Raw genomic sequence first — 18,793 nt, 5'->3', positions numbered from 1 at the left:
TGTAGTACAAAAGTAACAGCTAACTGTATTGTTTGGTGGTGTAGTACAACAGTAACAGCTAACTGTATTACTTGGTGGTGTAGTACAACAGTAACAGCTAACTGTATTGCTTGGTGGTGTAGTACAACAACAGTAACAGCTAACTGTATTACTTGGTGGTGTAGTACAACAGCAACAGCTAGCTGTGTTGCTTGGTGGTGTAGTACAACAGCAATAGCTAGCTGTATTGCTTGGTGGTGTAGTACAACAGTAACATCTAACTGTATTACTTGGTGGTGTTGTGCAACAGCTAACTGTATTGCTTGGTGGTGTAGTACAACAGTAACATCTAACTGTATTACTTGGTGGTGTAGTACAACAGTAACAGCTAACTGTGTTGCTTGGTTTTGTAGTACAACAGCAACAGCTAACTGTATTGCTTGGTGGTGTAGTACAACAACAGCAACAGCTAACTGTATTGCTTGGTGGTGTAGTACAACAACAGTAACAGCTAACTGTATTGCTTTGTGGTGTAGTACAACAAGAGTAACAGCTAACTGTATTGCTTGGTGGGGTAGTACAACAGTAACAGCTAACTGTATTGCTTGGTGGTGTAGTACAACAACAGTAACAGCTAACTGTATTACTTGGTGGTGTAGTACAACAACAGTAACAGCTAACTGTATTGCTTGGTGGTGTAGTACAACAACAGTAACAGCTAACTGTATTGCTTGGTGGTGTAGTACAACAGTAACAGCTAACTGTATTGCTTGGTGGTGTAGTACAACAACAGTAACAGCTAACTGTATTACTTGGTGGTGTAGTACAACAACAGTAACAGCTAACTGTATTGCTTGGTGGTGTAGTACAACAACAGTAACAGCTAACTGTTTTGCTTGGTGGTGTAGTACAACAGTAACAGCTAACTGTATTGCCTGGTGGTGTAGTACAACAGTAACAGCTAACTGTATTGCTTGGTGGTGTAGTACAACAGTAACAGCTAACTGTATTGCTTGGTGGTGTAGTACAACAACAGTAACAGCTAACTGTATTGCTTGGTGGTGTTGTGCAACAGCTAACTGTATTGCTTGGTGGTGTTGTGCAACAGCTAACTGTATTGCTTGGTGGTGTAGTACAACAACAGTAACAGCTAACTGTATTGCTTGGTGGTGTAGTACAACAACAGCAACAGCTAACTGTATTGCTTGGTGGTGTAGTACAACAGTAACAGCTAACTGTATTACTTGGTGGTGTAGTACAACAGTAACAGCTAACTGTATTGCTTGGTGATGTAGTACAACAACAGGAACAGCTAACTGTATTGCTTGGTGGTGTAGTACAACAGTAACAGCTAACTGTATTGCTTGGTGGTGTAGTACAAAAGTAACAGCTAACTGTATTGTTTGGTGGTGTAGTACAACAGTAACAGCTAACTGTATTACTTGGTGGTGTAGTACAACAGTAACAGCTAACTGTATTGCTTGGTGGTGTAGTACAACAACAGTAACAGCTAACTGTATTACTTGGTGGTGTAGTACAACAGCAACAGCTAGCTGTGTTGCTTGGTGGTGTAGTACAACAGCAATAGCTAGCTGTATTGCTTGGTGGTGTAGTACAACAGTAACATCTAACTGTATTACTTGGTGGTGTTGTGCAACAGCTAACTGTATTGCTTGGTGGTGTAGTACAACAGTAACATCTAACTGTATTACTTGGTGGTGTAGTACAACAGTAACAGCTAACTGTGTTGCTTGGTTTTGTAGTACAACAGCAACAGCTAACTGTATTGCTTGGTGGTGTAGTACAACAACAGCAACAGCTAACTGTATTGCTTGGTGGTGTAGTACAACAACAGTAACAGCTAACTGTATTGCTTTGTGGTGTAGTACAACAAGAGTAACAGCTAACTGTATTGCTTGGTGGGGTAGTACAACAGTAACAGCTAACTGTATTGCTTGGTGGTGTAGTACAACAACAGTAACAGCTAACTGTATTACTTGGTGGTGTAGTACAACAACAGTAACAGCTAACTGTATTGCTTGGTGGTGTAGTACAACAACAGTAACAGCTAACTGTATTGCTTGGTGGTGTAGTACAACAGTAACAGCTAACTGTATTGCTTGGTGGTGTAGTACAACAACAGTAACAGCTAACTGTATTACTTGGTGGTGTAGTACAACAACAGTAACAGCTAACTGTATTGCTTGGTGGTGTAGTACAACAACAGTAACAGCTAACTGTTTTGCTTGGTGGTGTAGTACAACAGTAACAGCTAACTGTATTGCCTGGTGGTGTAGTACAACAGTAACAGCTAACTGTATTGCTTGGTGGTGTAGTACAACAGTAACAGCTAACTGTATTGCTTGGTGGTGTAGTACAACAACAGTAACAGCTAACTGTATTGCTTGGTGGTGTTGTGCAACAGCTAACTGTATTGCTTGGTGGTGTAGTACAACCGTAACCGCTAACTGTATTGCTTGGTGGTGTAGTACAACAACAGCAACAGCTAACTGTATTGCTTGGTGGTGTAGTACAACAGTAACAGCTAACTGTATTACTTGGTGGTGTAGTACAACAGTAACAGCTAACTGTATTACTTGGTGGTGTAGTACAACAGTAACAGCTAACTGTATTGCTTGGTGGTGTAGTACAACAACAGTAACAGCTAACTGTATTGCTTGGTGGTGTAGTACATCAAGAGTAACAGCTAACTGTATTGCTTGGTGGTGTAGTACAACAGTAACAGCTAACTGTATTGCTTGGTGGTGTAGTACAACAACAGTAACAGCTAACTGTATTACTTGGTGGTGTAGTACAACAACAGTAACAGCTAACTGTATTGCTTGGTGATGTAGTACAACAACAGTAACAGCTAACTGTATTGCTTGGTGGTGTAGTACAACAACAGTAACAGCTAACTGTATTGCTTGGTGGTGTAGTACAACAGTAACAGCTAACTGTATTGCTTGGTGATGTAGTACAACAACAGTAACAGCTAACTGTATTGCTTGGTGGTGTAGTACATCAAGAGTAACAGCTAACTGTATTGCTTGGTGGTGTAGTACAACAGTAACAGCTAACTGTATTGCTTGGTGGTGTAGTACAACAACAGTAACAGCTAACTGTATTGCTTGGTGGTGTAGTACATCAAGAGTAACAGCTAACTGTATTGCTTGGTGGTGTAGTACAACAGTAACAGCTAACTGTATTGCTTGGTGGTGTAGTACAACAACAGTAACAGCTAACTGTATTGCTTGGTGGTGTAGTACAACAGTAACAGCTAACTGTATTGCTTGGTGGTGTAGTACAACAACAGTAACAGCTAACTGTATTGCTTGGTGGTGTAGTACAACAGTAACAGCTAACTGTATTGCTTGGTGATGTAGTACAACAACAGTAACAGCTAACTGTATTGCTTGGTGGTGTAGTACAAAAGTAACAGCTAACTGTATTGCTTGGTGGTGTAGTACAACAACAGCAACAGCTAACTGTATTGCTTGGTGGTGTAGTACAACAGTAACAGCTAACTGTATTACTTGGTGGTGTAGTACAACAGTAACAGCTAACTGTATTGCTTGGTGATGTAGTACAACAACAGGAACAGCTAACTGTATTGTTTGGTGGTGTAGTACAACAGTAACAGCTAACTGTATTACTTGGTGGTGTAGTACAACAGTAACAGCTAACTGTATTGCTTGGTGGTGTAGTACAACAACAGTAACAGCTAACTGTATTACTTGGTGGTGTAGTACAACAGCAACAGCTAGCTGTGTTGCTTGGTGGTGTAGTACAACAGCAATAGCTAGCTGTATTGCTTGGTGGTGTAGTACAACAGTAACATCTAACTGTATTACTTGGTGGTGTTGTGCAACAGCTAACTGTATTGCTTGGTGGTGTAGTACAACAGTAACATCTAACTGTATTACTTGGTGGTGTAGTACAACAGTAACAGCTAACTGTGTTGCTTGGTTTTGTAGTACAACAGCAACAGCTAACTGTATTGCTTGGTGGTGTAGTACAACAACAGCAACAGCTAACTGTATTGCTTGGTGGTGTAGTACAACAACAGTAACAGCTAACTGTATTGCTTTGTGGTGTAGTACAACAAGAGTAACAGCTAACTGTATTGCTTGGTGGGGTAGTACAACAGTAACAGCTAACTGTATTGCTTGGTGGTGTAGTACAACAACAGTAACAGCTAACTGTATTACTTGGTGGTGTAGTACAACAACAGTAACAGCTAACTGTATTGCTTGGTGATGTAGTACAACAACAGTAACAGCTAACTGTATTGCTTGGTGGTGTAGTACAAAAGTAACAGCTAACTGTATTGTTTGGTGGTGTAGTACAACAGTAACAGCTAACTGCATTGCTTGGTGGTGTAGTACAAAAATAACAGCTAACTGTATTACTTGGTGGTGTAGTCCAACAACAGTAACAGCTAACTGTATTGCTTGGTGGTGTAGTACAACAACAGTAACAGCTAACTGTATTGCTTGGTGGTGTAGTACAACAACAGTAACAGCTAACTGTATTACTTGGTGGTGTAGTACAACATTAACAGCTAACTGTATTGCTTGGTGGTGTAGTACAACAACAGTAACAGCTAACTGTATTGCTTGGTGGTGTAGTACAACAACAGTAACAGCTAACTGTATTACTTGGTGGTGTAGTACAACATTAACAGCTAACTGTATTACTTGGTGGTGTAGTACAACAGTAACAGCTAACTGTATTGCTTGGTGGTGTAGTACAACAACAGTAACAGCTAACTGTATTGCTTGGTGGTGTAGTACATCAGTAACAGCTAACTGTATTTCTTGGTGGTGTAGTACAACACCAGCTATTGTTATGCTATTGTTATTGTTATGTACTTTGAATTTGCTTCAACAAACACAGTACCAACCAGTACCACAGTACCAACCAGTACCACAGTACCTTGTGGAGAACAAAGAATGTTGAGGAACACGTTATACAGTGATTAAAATAATAGGGCAAATCGTTTTTTATCTCAGTGCAGATGTTCAAATCAGACATGAGACTTTCTTTCTGTTGGGTCATCAGGTTAATACTTTATTTGTTTGATTGTAGCGAAGAGGAGAGAGGAGAACAAGAGGAACAAGTTAAAGAAACAAGGAAGTAAACAAACAAGAGACTTTGGGAAAGCTGTGGCTACAAGCCTTTGTATCAAATCCAGAGACAACGTTATCAGGCAACAGTAAAACATTTGATATATTTGAAGAAGAAAGAAAACGGTAACGTATTTGTGGACTCTAAAAACTATGGCACAGTATTTACCTAAACATACACAATACCAAACTGTTTAGCCACACCCCTAGAACTATGACCAGCTTCATAGCACTCTAAACCACATGGTTTTTCTTCAAGTTATTTGCCATTTTGATCAATTCAGCCATATACCATTTACATTTCTTATGCCATAAAAAGGCACCTTGTCTGAAATCTGGAAGATCCTCACCATTTCAATACAGCTACGTTTCAATATATCAAAGCGGAGGCACAATTCATTTGAACTTACTAAACATACTGTAAATGTGTATTTCATCACCAGAATTCACTCTTTATGTCTATTTGCAGGCGTTTGGTCAATGATTGATTGCCATGATGGCAAAACTATGGCATAAGAAATGTTTTTTTACAAAACACAAATATGTCCATATAGTGAAATGGCCTTCGATAGGTATAGTATGGAGAGAGTCTTTACAGCTGGGTAGGGAGGTGGGGCTCTGGAACAAAACCACTGAAAAAGGCAACATAAAAAATACAGGAGGTCCCAATACCCCGAGGGATATGCTGCATAGAAGCAGATTTGTTTTGGTTTTCCTTTTTCACAGACACACACATACACACACACACACAGAGAGAAATGCGCACACACACACACACACACACGAGACGCACAAAAGGCTTGTAACCACACCCAAGTGGAGGCCGCAAGCCCCTGCGGTTGGTCACGCTGTGTTTTCGTCCTCCTGCCCGAAACGAACAGCACAGCGGTGGCATCATACACACATACCCATTACACACTTCAAAGAGGTGGTGTAAAGTGTGTGTTTGTTTGGGGAGGAAGGGGGATAATTGGACAGCTCCCACACTGATTCTGAGAAATAAACGTGGCAGCTGCTCTTTTTGAGGGGGTTATACTCCGGAACAAATACAACCGAGACAAAACCGAGATTGAGAGCTGAGATAATGGGGAAAAGGACAGGATGTGGAAGGAAAAAGAAACAAAGTTATGGGGAAGAGAAAGTGAGTGATTTTGGATACCTAGGAGGATATAAACTGTTAGGAAGCGAGTGTTGCTCATGCTTTAGTGGATACAGAACCCAAGTTTCTTGACGTTCCTAGGACTGTACAGTATATATGCATACCAGACTTCATAACGACTCTTTACACATGTTATTTTTCAAGTCAGAAAAACTGAAATCCATCTACCTTTAATGCATTTTGTACTTCAATAACCTCTTGACTAAAATTACATTCATATTTATAAGTGTACTCAAACCCCCTTTTGCTGAATCCACTTTTGTCTCGCTAGCTAAAGGGGGTAGAAAAAGTTAAACAAATCCAAAAATGTAGTGTAACACATAAATCACACAGAGAAAGACTCAGGACAGGAAAAAGACCCACAGGATTCTGGGAAACTCAGAGCGGCACAGTGGATGCTGCTAAGCCCGGCCCTTCAACACCAGCTCTGTGGGAGACGATTACGTCACCTCTCGCTTCTCTACCCCAGAGCGCAGAAGGAGGGAGGGAGGAGAGGAGCTATTGGAACACAAAAAGCTGTCTGAGACAAGCAGACCTCAGTGTGGCGTGATCTTACTGCGTCTTCCGACTCCATTCGCCTTGTCCTTTTCTATCTCCTTTCAGTGGAGGGGGAGGGGTCTTTTTGATTCGACATCAAGATGTAGGAAGCGCCGTTGAGGGTACTGGCCTAGGTGCGCCCTGGCCTCTGTGTTTCTCTTTTAATCTCTCTCTTAGGATCACAGAAATTGCCCTGCCCTGATTCCATCTCTATGTATTTCCTTGTACACTCCCTCTCTTCAACACGGCCTAGCAAATGGAGTGGGTCTTTGGTGGACACCAGGGGGCATCAGGGGGAGGGAAAAGGCCACAAGAATAAAAAGGTTGACTGATTCTTGTTTTATTATTTTCAATCCTTGGAAAAAATGAGATGAGTACAAGGACAACTGGAAGTGTATGGTCTACACTAGCCTATGATTGTCACCCAGTGGCCAGCTACAGTACATGTGCATAACAGCTACAAGTGTCAAGTCTTCCCTCCCTTTTTCTAGGAATGTTTTCCAGTTGTTATGCACAAGGTAAAAACTAACATGAACCTCGAAGCAGACCTGGACTGAAAGTCATCTGGCCACTCTATGGTCTTAGGTTAGTGACCCGGACTGAAAGTCATCTGGCCACTATGGTCTTAGGTTAGTGACCCGGACTGAAAGTCATCTGGCCACTATGGTCTTAGGTTAGTGACCCGGACTGAAAGTCATCTGGCCACTATGGTCTTAGGTTAGTGACCCGGACTGAAAGTCATCTGGCCACTATGGTCTTAGGTTAGTGACCTGGACTGAAAGTCATCTGGCCACTATGGTTACTGGAGGTAACATAAGCTCACAAGATCGGCAATTGACACAAATACAGATTCTACTCCAGGCAAAAGGTTCGCTAGAGTTGCTGCTTTGTGAACGGGAAATAGAGGAATTCCTTCTAATGCTTCTATGCACTGACCTATAATGCCTAGTCCATCTAGTGTTAGAATGTTGCTAACGCCTCAGAACCCCATGGAACGATCAGCACTCAGATGGCAGCCATACAGCCACTCACACACATCCACACACACATCCACGCCAAACAAGCAGAATCCCACCTCAGCGTTCACAAACAGAATTCCTACATACTGTGCATGTTACCTGTTCATATAAAGCTCTCACAGACACTTGGAGCACAAGTTTACTAAAGCAATCACACATATCACACACTCACACAGTGTAATTTAATGCTCCGACTCCCACCATGTCGAATTATGTCCATTTTGGCTGATCCCTTCTGTCCCTAAAACAAGGCCTCCCCTGTATTTATATGCGGTCAACAGAATGGGAAGCGGACCGAAACAAATGATTCGCAAAACACACCCTGTTAGCTGTTGTTATTCTTATATTATAGATATTGTCGTAACAAGTTTGAGAGGACAATTAATCAAGCTCTAGAACTATTACTACTGAAAGACGTGAGAACAGAAACCAGAGGTGAATGGGGCGAGCCAGAGGAAAGGAGAGGGGAATGATGGATCTGTCTTTTTTCTCTCCTCCTCTTACTTCACTCCCCCACTTCCCATCATCCCTCCTCCTGATTCAACGCTTTGGCTCTGATCGCTACTTTACAAAAGAGAGGCAGGGGACTGTGCAAGTGTACGCACTACAAAGGAGCCGATGGCACCCTTCCTTCTCCACTACAGGGACTGGTCGTCCGCTTTGAAATATTCCTCAGATGTCATTTCTATATACACCTTCTACAACTTTCCGTTGCTGTTGTCCCGCTGTTTCTTGCTGCTGCCGCCACTGCTGTTGTAGAGGCTGGGGTTCCCCACTAGGTGGTGTGGCGCCATGCCAGCGTAGGGACCAGCTGCAGCAGCGTAGTTGAAGAGGGCAGGGAGGAAGGGCAACGGCTCCACCTTCTCCCCCCCGGGGGCCATCATGTTCAGAGCCATGGGCAGGGTGGCCAGGTTGTAGGGGTAGGCCAGCAGCTGCGGCCCGTAAAGCAGGTGGTAGGGGTCGGGGTAGAACGGCAGTTTGGCAAGATCCCCGGTAGGCACCATCTTCCCCAGCGGCCCGAAGGCGAGAGGCCCCGTCGGGTAGGACATGAGCAGGTTGTCCTCCTGCTTCTTGCCAGAGCGGTAGCCACCCTGGACGATGAGGGGCAGCGGGTAGTCCTGCATGGGGTATCCCCTGGCAGTGACCTCCCCTCTGTGAGGGTCTCTCGATGGCGTTGGGGAGTGGTCCAGGGGCTCTTCCTCGGACGGTGGGGGGTCCCGGGGGAGCAACAGGGCATGGGCAGAAGGGCGGTCGCTGCCACTGACCGACCCAGGGGGCAACTGAAACCTCTGGAGACCCTGTGTGCCACGCAGGGACTGGGCAACCTGTTGGTTGGCCTGCATCAGCAGGTCCATAGCAGTGGGGAAGTGGCTGGGAAACTTGGAGGGCCGCCTCTGCAAGGGTGGGCTGTTAATAGCAGTTTGAATTGGTGTGTGTATCGGGGACGGTGCGGGACTAATCGGCTCCTCTTTGGGTACCAGGAGGGTCCCCTCCATGTCTCTGGGCTGCTCCTGTAGTGATGCTCCCCTTGACTGCTGAGCCCTCTCCATCTCCCTTTCTCTCTGCCTCTCCCTTCCCAGCTCTCTGTCCATCTCCCTCTCCCTCTGCTTCCTCCTTCCTAGCTCTCTCTCCATCTCCCTCTCCCTCTGCTTCCTCCTTTCTAGCTCTCTGTCCATATCCCTTTCCCTCTGCCTCCCCCTTTCCAACTCTCTCTCCATATCCTGTTCCCTTTCCAGCTCTCTCTTCATCTCCCTCTCCCATTCTCTCTGCCTTTCCCTCTCCACCTCCCTCTCCCTGGCTAGAATCGAGGACATGGTCAGGTCTTGTGCTTGGTTGGGACTGGGGCTCCTGGACAAGGGTGGGACCCTGAGATCTTGGGCCACTGGTGAGTTCTTAAAACCAGCATGATGGAGGAGGCCCATCCCACATCCCTCCCTCTGTCCTTTCCCCACAATATCACCCTCCTGCTTCACACCACAGACCCCTTGGAGGGGCACTGTTGTCATGGCAACGGACAGAGGAGCAGCAGTATGGCTGATTCTCATCTGCAAGGTCGGGGCCATATTTGGAGAAGTGACAGGTGCAGGGCTGGTCCTCCTGTGGTTCTGCCCCTCCAGACTCCTCTTCCTGGGGGTCCGGTAGTCCAGACATTCAGCTCCGCTGCTCATGACCAGCACACCCTGGAGTGCCGAGGAGTAGCAGAGGGAGGGAGATGGTGTCGGCCGGTCGGCTGTGGGGATCTCTGGAGGGGGCTGAATAATCTGAGGACTGGGCTCTCTGTCAGGAATGGGAGTTGTGAGTTCATTAAGTTCTTTGAGTTCAGGGCCGCTGCACAGTGTTGGAGTTTGGTGCTCTGCTTTCACCTCGCTAGGCTGGCTTGCGCACTGCAGCGGCTCTATGGCCTCGCTACTATGCTGTGTCTCTGGGATAGGGTAGCTGATAACGGGGACAGAGTGAACAATGGGAACATGGTCACTCGTGGTGTCTACGTCTTTGCTAACAGTGCTAACTGTTGTCTCTGCTGCTGCTGCTGTTTTTGACTCTGTCTGCGTCTCCTCCTTTTCTCTCTCCGGGGAGCTGCTTAACTCGTGGCGCCTCACGTGGCGGTTTAGCGCTGAGGATGTCTTGCACACCTTATGGCACTGCGGACAGGTGTGTCTCGCCAATGACCTTCTGCTTAGGCAACTTGGACTTCCCTTCCCTAGTATAGCCCTCTCTCTCGCCCTGTCTACCTCTGTTAACTCCGTCTCTGTCTCCATGCCCTCATCTCGTGACTGACACCCCGCTCGGGATGGCACAGACGAGGGGTTGGGGGCTTTGGGGTGCTGGGCTCTCTGGTGGTCCTCTAGTTGGTCCCTGGAAGGGAAGGGGGCCCTACAGAGGAGGCACACAAACTCTAGCAGGTGGCTAAGCTCGTGTTTATCCCGCTTCCTGGAACTGGAGAACCAGCGGCCACACGTATCGCACTCCGACGCACTTCCATCGGACCAGGGCCGGCGTTTTGTGTCCATAGGGGGGACTGAGGTAGACAATGGGGGCTGGGGAGAGACCAGGGGAGGATCAGCGAGCTTAAGGTGGGCTTCCCCGATTTCTTCCTCCCCCTCTTTGTCCTTCTCTTTTGAAGGTATAGAGGAAGTACTGAACGATTCAGGTGCCTCTCCCTCCTCCTGCACCATGTGATCTTTCACCTCCCCCACTTCCTGCTCCACCTCATCCATCTTTCCATCCTCCTTCTCTTGGTCTTCCTTATTCACATGGTCCATGAGTCTCTCTGCCCTCCTCATTAGCCGGAGGGAGCGTTTGTAGTGGAGTTTGCGTTGCCAGTTCTTTGTTTTGTGGGCATGAGGGGCCTTCCTCTTGGGCTTGTATGAGTAGTAGGGCCTCCAGAGGTTGTCCTCATCATCCTCACTCTGCCCCTGCTTGCGCACCTCCTGGCGGAAGTAGTACTCTCTGACCTTGCCCGTGGCTTTTGGGCTTTTCTTCCGGCTGTCCCCCTCTCCATTTTCTCTCACCCCATCTCCTCCTCTCTCCCCCTCAGCTTCGACACTAGAGCTGCGATGGGAGCGGTGTTTGTGGTGGTGGTGGTGGGAGTGGCGAGGTTCCTTGGAGTCATGTGGGGAGGAGTCCATCCTTTTGGCTCTGGAAGGAGGGGGGCTCCTGTCCCTCTTGAGGTCCGTCTCGGAGATGCTGCGTTTGACCATGGCCTCCTCGCCTATCCGCACCGTGATCTGGCACAGCGGCCCGGCCCCTTTGCCCTCTGACCCTGTGGACGACTGTTTGGCTGAGGAGCTGTCACTCTTGCTGTGCCCCTTGCGGGACTTATGATGGGACCGACCTGTTTCTGATCTCCTCTCCCCCTCCTCTGTGGCATCTGAACTATCCACTAATTTAGCTCTCTTCCTATGGCTCTCTGTACTTTCCCTGTGAATTTTAACAGGCTTGGCACTGACCTTGGGGAGTGTCTGGCTGTTGCTAGCTTCAGGGGAGGGACTGCTCAGGGGGCCTTTCCCGGCCCCAGAGGTGACCTGGTTGCTATGGACAATGACGGATGGCGCCGCTGTGCCATGCACTATGACGGAGGGCTTGGAGTGGCCGTACGTGATGACAGAAGACAAACCCAACTCTGGGTTACCGCTGACCTTTGGAGTTTTGACTTTGTTACGAACGGATGCCTTGGAGCTGCTGCCACAGCTATCTACCTGCTCTGACTCTGTCTCTCTGTCAGCTACTCTCCCTAAGGCCATACCTGTTAGGGAGGGGGGCAGTGTGGGGATCTCTCCCTGCTCTAGGCCCACTGAGAGGGGGAAGCCAGCAGGGAACTTGTCAGGGTCAGGCTTCACACCCTTGGGTAGAGAGCAACTGATGAGGCTGTGAAGGTCCAGGGAGCCGGGCAGGCTGCAGTCCAGGGGCTGAGGCAAGGGGACGGCAGGGGGGTCAGACGGGGGCAGCAGCAGGCTGTTGGCCAGGGAGTCACTGTAGGTCTTGTAGGGTCTCTTCTGGGAACGCATAGGAAGCAGGCGGTAGAACTTGAGGGCGTTGACCTTCTGCTTGTAACCGCCGTTGACTGTCTTTTCGCTGGAGATGAGGCCCGGGCTGATGCCGTGGAAAGCCTTCTGGTGGGTCTTCAGGTTGTAGTACGTTGCGAAGGCCTCCCAGCAGAAGATGCACTGGTAGCGTCGCTCGCCCGTGTGCCACACCTCGTGCTTGGTGCGGTACTCGGCCAAGGCGAACACCTTGTCACAGAAGTGGCAGGGATACTTGCGGCGCCACGAGTGCACGTTGGAGTGACGCTTGAGGCTGGACAGGGTCATGTAGGAGCGCTCGCACACCGAGCAGAAGTAGATGACATGGCCGTCCACCACCTTGACGAAGTGGTCCTCGTCCCCCACCAGCTCTGACACGTCGCCTTCATGCCGAACCAGGAGACCTCGCCCTTTTTTCCCTTTCCCAGGCTTCATATCCTCTTCACTTGCCCCCACAATCTGTCCTCCCTCCACCCTAACCTCCCCTTCCTCCAGGGGCTCCTCTTTGGCCAGGATGGGGAGAAGGGGGATGCTAGATGGGAGGGCCGGGTTCAGAGCGTGCGTGCAGGAGGCCTCGTGGGACTGCAGTCTCTTGTTGTGGATGAATGCTTTGCCACAGTGCTGGCAGCTGAGGGCCCGGCCGCCACGGTGCAGCCGCATGTGGGCCGTGAGAGACAAGGCGGAGCTGAAGAGGCGGTGGCACACCCCACATATCAGCTCCGGCTCGGGGCCATCTGGGGGGGTGGAGGAGGAGTGAGGAGGAAGAGTGAAAGACTCAGAGGGGTGAGGAAGAGGAGGAGAAAGGTGGAGGTTGGGTGGACGTAGGTTTGTTCCAACTTGGGGGCTGCCCACCCTCCCTCCTTTTTTCCCTGTTTTCTCCTTTCTGTCTGTGCCCCGCCCCCCCTGGCCCCGATAGGCCACAGTGCTCAGGTTGAACAGAATCTGTGCAGTCTTTGAGGGTGAGGCCGTGCCATTGGTCAGTCTGTGACCCTCCCCTGGGTAACCACCTAAAGGTCCATTGGAAGACCTGGGGGGGAACCTGTGGAACTGGGAGTCCAGACCGGCTTTGAAAAGAGGTGGGGGGGATTTGATGTCCTTTTTGACCAGTGCGGTAAGATCCATAGGAGAGGAAGAGGAGGAAGGGGAAGAGGAGGCGGAGGAAGAGGACGGGGAGCTGTCCCGCTGGGGGGGGTTAAAGGGCCGCCGTTTGTCTGTGGTGGTGGCATCCAGTTTCCATGCTGACACCTCGTTGGACGCCTTGGAGGCCGAGGAGGAGTGTCGGCGGCGGGGGTAGGATGTGGCTGAGGAGGGGCGGTGGTTGTGAACGGTGAGGGCGGCGGGCAGGGCGGCACTGAGGGGGAAGCTGAGGGTGATCTTAGCGTTCTCGGGGCCGTCTGCCTCATCATTCATCAGCCCCTCCATCATGGCCTCCCCTCCTCGGCACTGCCGGCTTTTACCCTTCATCTGCCCTGGTTCCGCCTCCTCTTCTTCCTCAACCAGATTGGTCAAGATGGGCACTCTAAGGCTGAGGCCCGCCTCCGACAGATGCCTGGTCCCCTTGGAGCCCTTGCGGGCAACACGGGAGGAGTAGATGAAGTCAAGCAGGTTGGACAGCACACAGGACTGGAGGTTAGGCAGGTCCAGCTCAGCCCCCTGGATGAGCCTGGAAGAGGGGGTAGACGGCGGGTGGTGGCTGCCTAATACAGGAGTCGTAGGCGGTGGGGAAGACGTCGACAGCAGCAGCTGGCGGAAGTACTGGCAGCAGGCGGCCAACTTGGCGTCGCTGGTGGCGATGAGGTTGACGTCACAGAAGAGGGTGGGCCCGGCGGGCAGGTGCTGCTCGTTCAGGCGTAGCAAGAAGAGGCCTGCGTGGAGGGGGTCCAACACCTCCAGCCAGGACACCATGACCAGCCCCCAAAACCTGCGAAACGACAAGAAGAGATGAGTGTTACAGCTAGAATGGATCCCTGCATGCGAGTTTTGTAAGTCGCTGTGGATAAGCACTACATTTGAATGTATTATACAAGAAAGAAAATACCCATTCCTATCCAAAAAAGATTCCTTCATGATGCTAAGGAAACGATGCTAAGGAAACGATGCTAAGGAAACGATGCTAAGGAAATTATGCTAAGGAAATTATGCTAAGGAAATTATGCTAAGGAAATTATGCTAAGGAAATGCTTAAAGTTGCTTAAGAGCGCAACAAACGTCAGCTGATATTAAAATCCAAAAAGGAATGGCGAGAGCAGGGAAAGAGAGAAGAAGAAGGAATATGTGGTAATGCTGGTTTAGATTTCAGCACACAGAGACTGGAAAGAAGTTCCAGGGATCCATCTTGGCTGTGTCACAACATTCACGTCACCTAATTGGAAGGCGTTCAGATTTAATCAAGATTTAATCAAGATTCCCTTGGAATAGAGTGTCGACTTGCATCCCATAGCCCTGTGGACTTAAAACAAATAGGTCCCGTTTAACAGACACGGTGGGGGGAAAAGGGGGGTGATTCTCATCACAGCCTGCTGGCCCATTCCTGGTAGTGGTCAGAAACTGCCGGCCATGACTCTAACCATTATTTGTGAAGGCAGAGGGAGAGAGAGAGGGAGGGAAGGAAAGTGGAAGCCAGGGAGAGAGGCAGGGAGGATAGTGGAGGAGGGGTGTTTTTCCGCCCGCTGCATCCGGTTCTGTCGCAGTTAAGCTCGAGAGGACGAGCAAAGATCGACGGGGCGCTTCCCATTTCCATTCTAATTCTAGCAGCGATTGCGGCAGATCCACTTGCCTGCTATCTATTCATACACGCCAGCTCACAGATTTGCCTGCAATAGGCAATTTTATTGTAATTACTTATTTAGCACAGGCCGTTCTGTGGGGTCTGCAGATTGGGGAGATGGATGTTGAGGCCTTAATGATGCGACAAAAATAAAAATCCACAGTCATGCTTTTCTGCTTGTGTTTTCAAGCAGCAAGGCAGAAAGGCCTCTGTAAAATTCCACAGGCAGCCCTGAACAGGCAGAAACTAGGTCAGCACTGTTATTGCAGAGGGAAGAGGGAGAGAGAGAGAGGGAGAGAAAGGAAGAGAGAGGGCCAGGCTGGAAACAGGAACACACATACACACAGCACAGGCCGACGGAAAGGCAGATAGCGCACAGACAGACAGACACAAACACATCCCCATTGGCAGAAATGCACGCAGTCATATATACAATAAAGGCACCGGCAAGCACCCACAGCCACAAAAACAAACTACTGATGCCATGGGTGTAAAACTATACGTAAAACAATGGCGAGAAGCAGGGGCGCAATCCGCAACAGACAGAGAGTCTGTACAGGTGGAATGAACTGAATTACAGAACAGAATAAGAGGAGATTTGAAGAAAGAGGATATAAAGGCGGAAAGGGACACGCCACCCATACACTGAAATGATACACAACGAAATACACAGTAAAGTCGCACAACTACGCTGCTAATCCCACTTGCTCAGTATTTACCTGGATATACAGGCAAACACAGTGACTATTTTGGCAACCTACCTCTATAGCCCTATTCGCACAGGACTAGTATTACTATACAATGTCGGTTGTGTAATGGTTACTCCAGCACAAAACGGACGGAATTAGTTTTCCCAGACTGCCCCTGTATTTCTTTTTTTTTTTCTTCATTCAAAATGGACCGTTAAGACAGAAGCCTGGAGGCTCTTCTTGTCGTAAAGATATTTCAAATGTCTAGGGATGACCTAATGTTGACCTAATGACCTTCAGGTCAAAGACAGTCAGAATAACAATCCATATCAATGACAACCATGAACTAACCTACGCAGACATTTAAACGACCTGACAGATTTGGCAATTTATCAACTCATTGGCACAATATCGTCCACTTCATCTTTTTAAAAAAAAGAGAAGTACGGCACCAGGAAAGTTGATATGTGACAAACCAGTTCCTTCATCTGTAGGCTACGGGCATAGCACTTTGTTACACGCATCAATTTGGTCCCGTGTTCTTCCCCAACCTGGGTGCAGCACCTGCTTAACGGGGATGACGATTCACACGGGACTATCAGAGGACCTGGGAGTTCAGCCAAAACACGGGGATGACGATTCACACGGGACTATCAGAGGACCTGGGAGTTCAGCCAAAACACGGGGATGACGATTCACACGGGACTATCAGAGGACCTGGGAGTTCAGCCAAAACACGGGGATGACGATTCACACGGGACTATCAGAGGACCTGGGAGTTCAGCCAAAACACGGGGATGACGATTCACACGGGACTATCAGAGGACCTGGGAGTTCAGCCAAAACACGGGGATGACGATTCACACGGGACTATCAGAGGACCTGGGTGCAGCACCTGCTTAACGGAGATGACGATTCACACGGGACTATCAGAGGACCTGGGAGTTCAGCCAAAACACGGGGATGACGATTCACACGGGACTATCAGAGGACCTGGGAGTTCAGCCAAAACACGGGGATGACGATTCACACGGGACTATCAGAGGACCTGGGTGCAGCACCTGCTTAACGGGGATGACGATTCACACGGGACTATCAGAGGACCTGGGTGCAGCACCTGCTTAACGGGGATGACGATTCACACGGGACTATCAGAGGACCTGGGTGCAGCACCTGCTTAACGGGGATGACGATTCACACGGGACTATCAGAGGACCTGGGAGTTCAGCCAAAACACGGGGATGACGATTCACACGGGACTATCAGAGGACCTGGGAGTTCAGCCAAAACACGGGGATGACGATTCACACGGGACTATCAGAGGACCTGGGTGCAGCACCTGCTTAACGGGGATGACGATTCACACGGGACTATCAGAGGACCTGGGAGTTCAGCCAAAACACGGGGATGACGATTCACACGGGACTATCAGAGGACCTGGGTGCAGCACCTGCTTAACGGGGATGACGATTCACACGGGACTATCAGAGGACCTGGGAGTTCAGCCAAAACACGGGGATGACGATTCACACGGGACTATCAGAGGACCTGGGTGCAGCACCTGCTTAACGGGGATGACGATTCACACGGGACTATCAGAGGACCTGGGAGTTCAGCCAAAACACGGGGATGACGATTCACACGGGACTATCAGAGGACCTGGGAGTTCAGCCAAAACACGGGGATGACGATTCACACGGGACTATCAGAGGACCTGGGAGTTCAGCCAAAACACGGGGATGACGATTCACACGGGACTATCAGAGGACCTGGGAGTTCAGCCAAAACACGGGGATGACGATTCACACGGGACTATCAGAGGACCTGAGAGTTCAGCCAAAAAACAGGGATTTTTCAGGGCTGGAATAATAACTACATGCCAAGTAATGACTGACATGGCAGATTCAGACGGGACTAAAATGACAAATGTGGTGGGTTGTGCTCATGCCCAGTAAACCATATCCTGTCCTTACACGGCTTAACTTCCTTCATACTGGACATAGAGACATAAAAGTTCATCTGACTCTGGGGAAGTAGATAAAAGGCCTCATTGCCAAAATCCTGAAGTCTCCCTTTAAAGTAGATGTGTCTTCTTGAGAAATATGTGGATATGTTTACTGTGCAGTCTGCTCTGACAACACACTGTCACTTGGTATTAGTCCCGTGTGGCTCAGTTGGTAGCGCATTGAGCTTGCAAAACCAGAGCTGTGGGTTCGATTCCCATGAGGGACCAGTACGAAAAATGTCTGCATTCACTACAGCAAGTTGCTCCGGATAAGAGTGTCTGCTAAATGACAAACAAATGTCATTTAGACGCCAGCTACTCGTAGGCGGACACACCGTGAGACGGCGTGAGGGCAAAAAAATGTCACGATTTCATCTGGTGTTTACGCCGCAAATGGGAAAATGCGTCTGCCGCCCTCTCTCTCTTCATCTCGCTGTGACGCACACAACTGCCTCTCCACAAACAGGCCCTGAACGACGGTCTGGCCAAGCGTGACGGGGAGCTTTACACACACACACACACACACACAACACAATCACGTACCACACACAGTCACGCGCATGCATACACCCCCTCCCCCCTCACACGCAAGCAAGCATCTGACCCTCAGTGTGCCAAGGACCCAGCCTCGCCCCCCACAAATACAGTGCCCTTCTGAAGCACAGTGTTCCGCACAAACAAACATGTCCGCTGAAGGATTGTACATCTATTTTCACCCACGGTGCTGAAAAGAGAAAAAAAACACACAAAAAAACAGAACAGCAAGTGCAAGTACGGCTTGTGTGGCACAAATGACTGACTAAGCTATGTAGATGAACACAAGGCAGAATCACAACGTCAGCAAGAGGAAAAACATCAACGCTATACTCGGGTCACAGTGACCATGCCACTATTAAAAGTACCTAGAGTCCTAATCAGTTAGTATGCAATGGCTCTGATCCCATCTCCATTATATGTACAGCCCAGCCATAGACTAGTTACTGCAA

General features: G+C 48.7%; 1 protein-coding gene across 3 annotated transcripts in view; it reads right to left on the bottom strand.

Annotated features, from left to right (window-relative positions):
* Positions 1 to 5,021: 5,021 nt before the first annotated feature.
* The window catches only part of LOC110500686 (uncharacterized), a 32,987-nt gene continuing 19,215 nt past the window's right edge, over positions 5,022 to 18,793 (bottom strand). For all 3 annotated transcript variants that reach the window (XM_090214781.1, XM_090214782.1, XM_021578185.3), the window contains exon 2: positions 5,022 to 14,267. In XM_090214781.1, the coding sequence (XP_090070907.1) occupies positions 8,522 to 14,267 (5,746 nt within the window). In that variant the 3' untranslated portion in view covers positions 5,022 to 8,521. The remainder of the gene's footprint in view (positions 14,268 to 18,793) is intronic.

This window comes from Oncorhynchus mykiss, chromosome 21 (assembly GCF_057628025.1).
Source record: "Oncorhynchus mykiss isolate SJ-2025 chromosome 21, ASM5762802v1, whole genome shotgun sequence".
NCBI classification, from domain to species: domain Eukaryota; kingdom Metazoa; phylum Chordata; class Actinopteri; order Salmoniformes; family Salmonidae; genus Oncorhynchus; species Oncorhynchus mykiss.
Note: the sequence above shows the minus strand (reverse complement) of the source record. Positions and strands in the feature narration are given on the sequence as shown.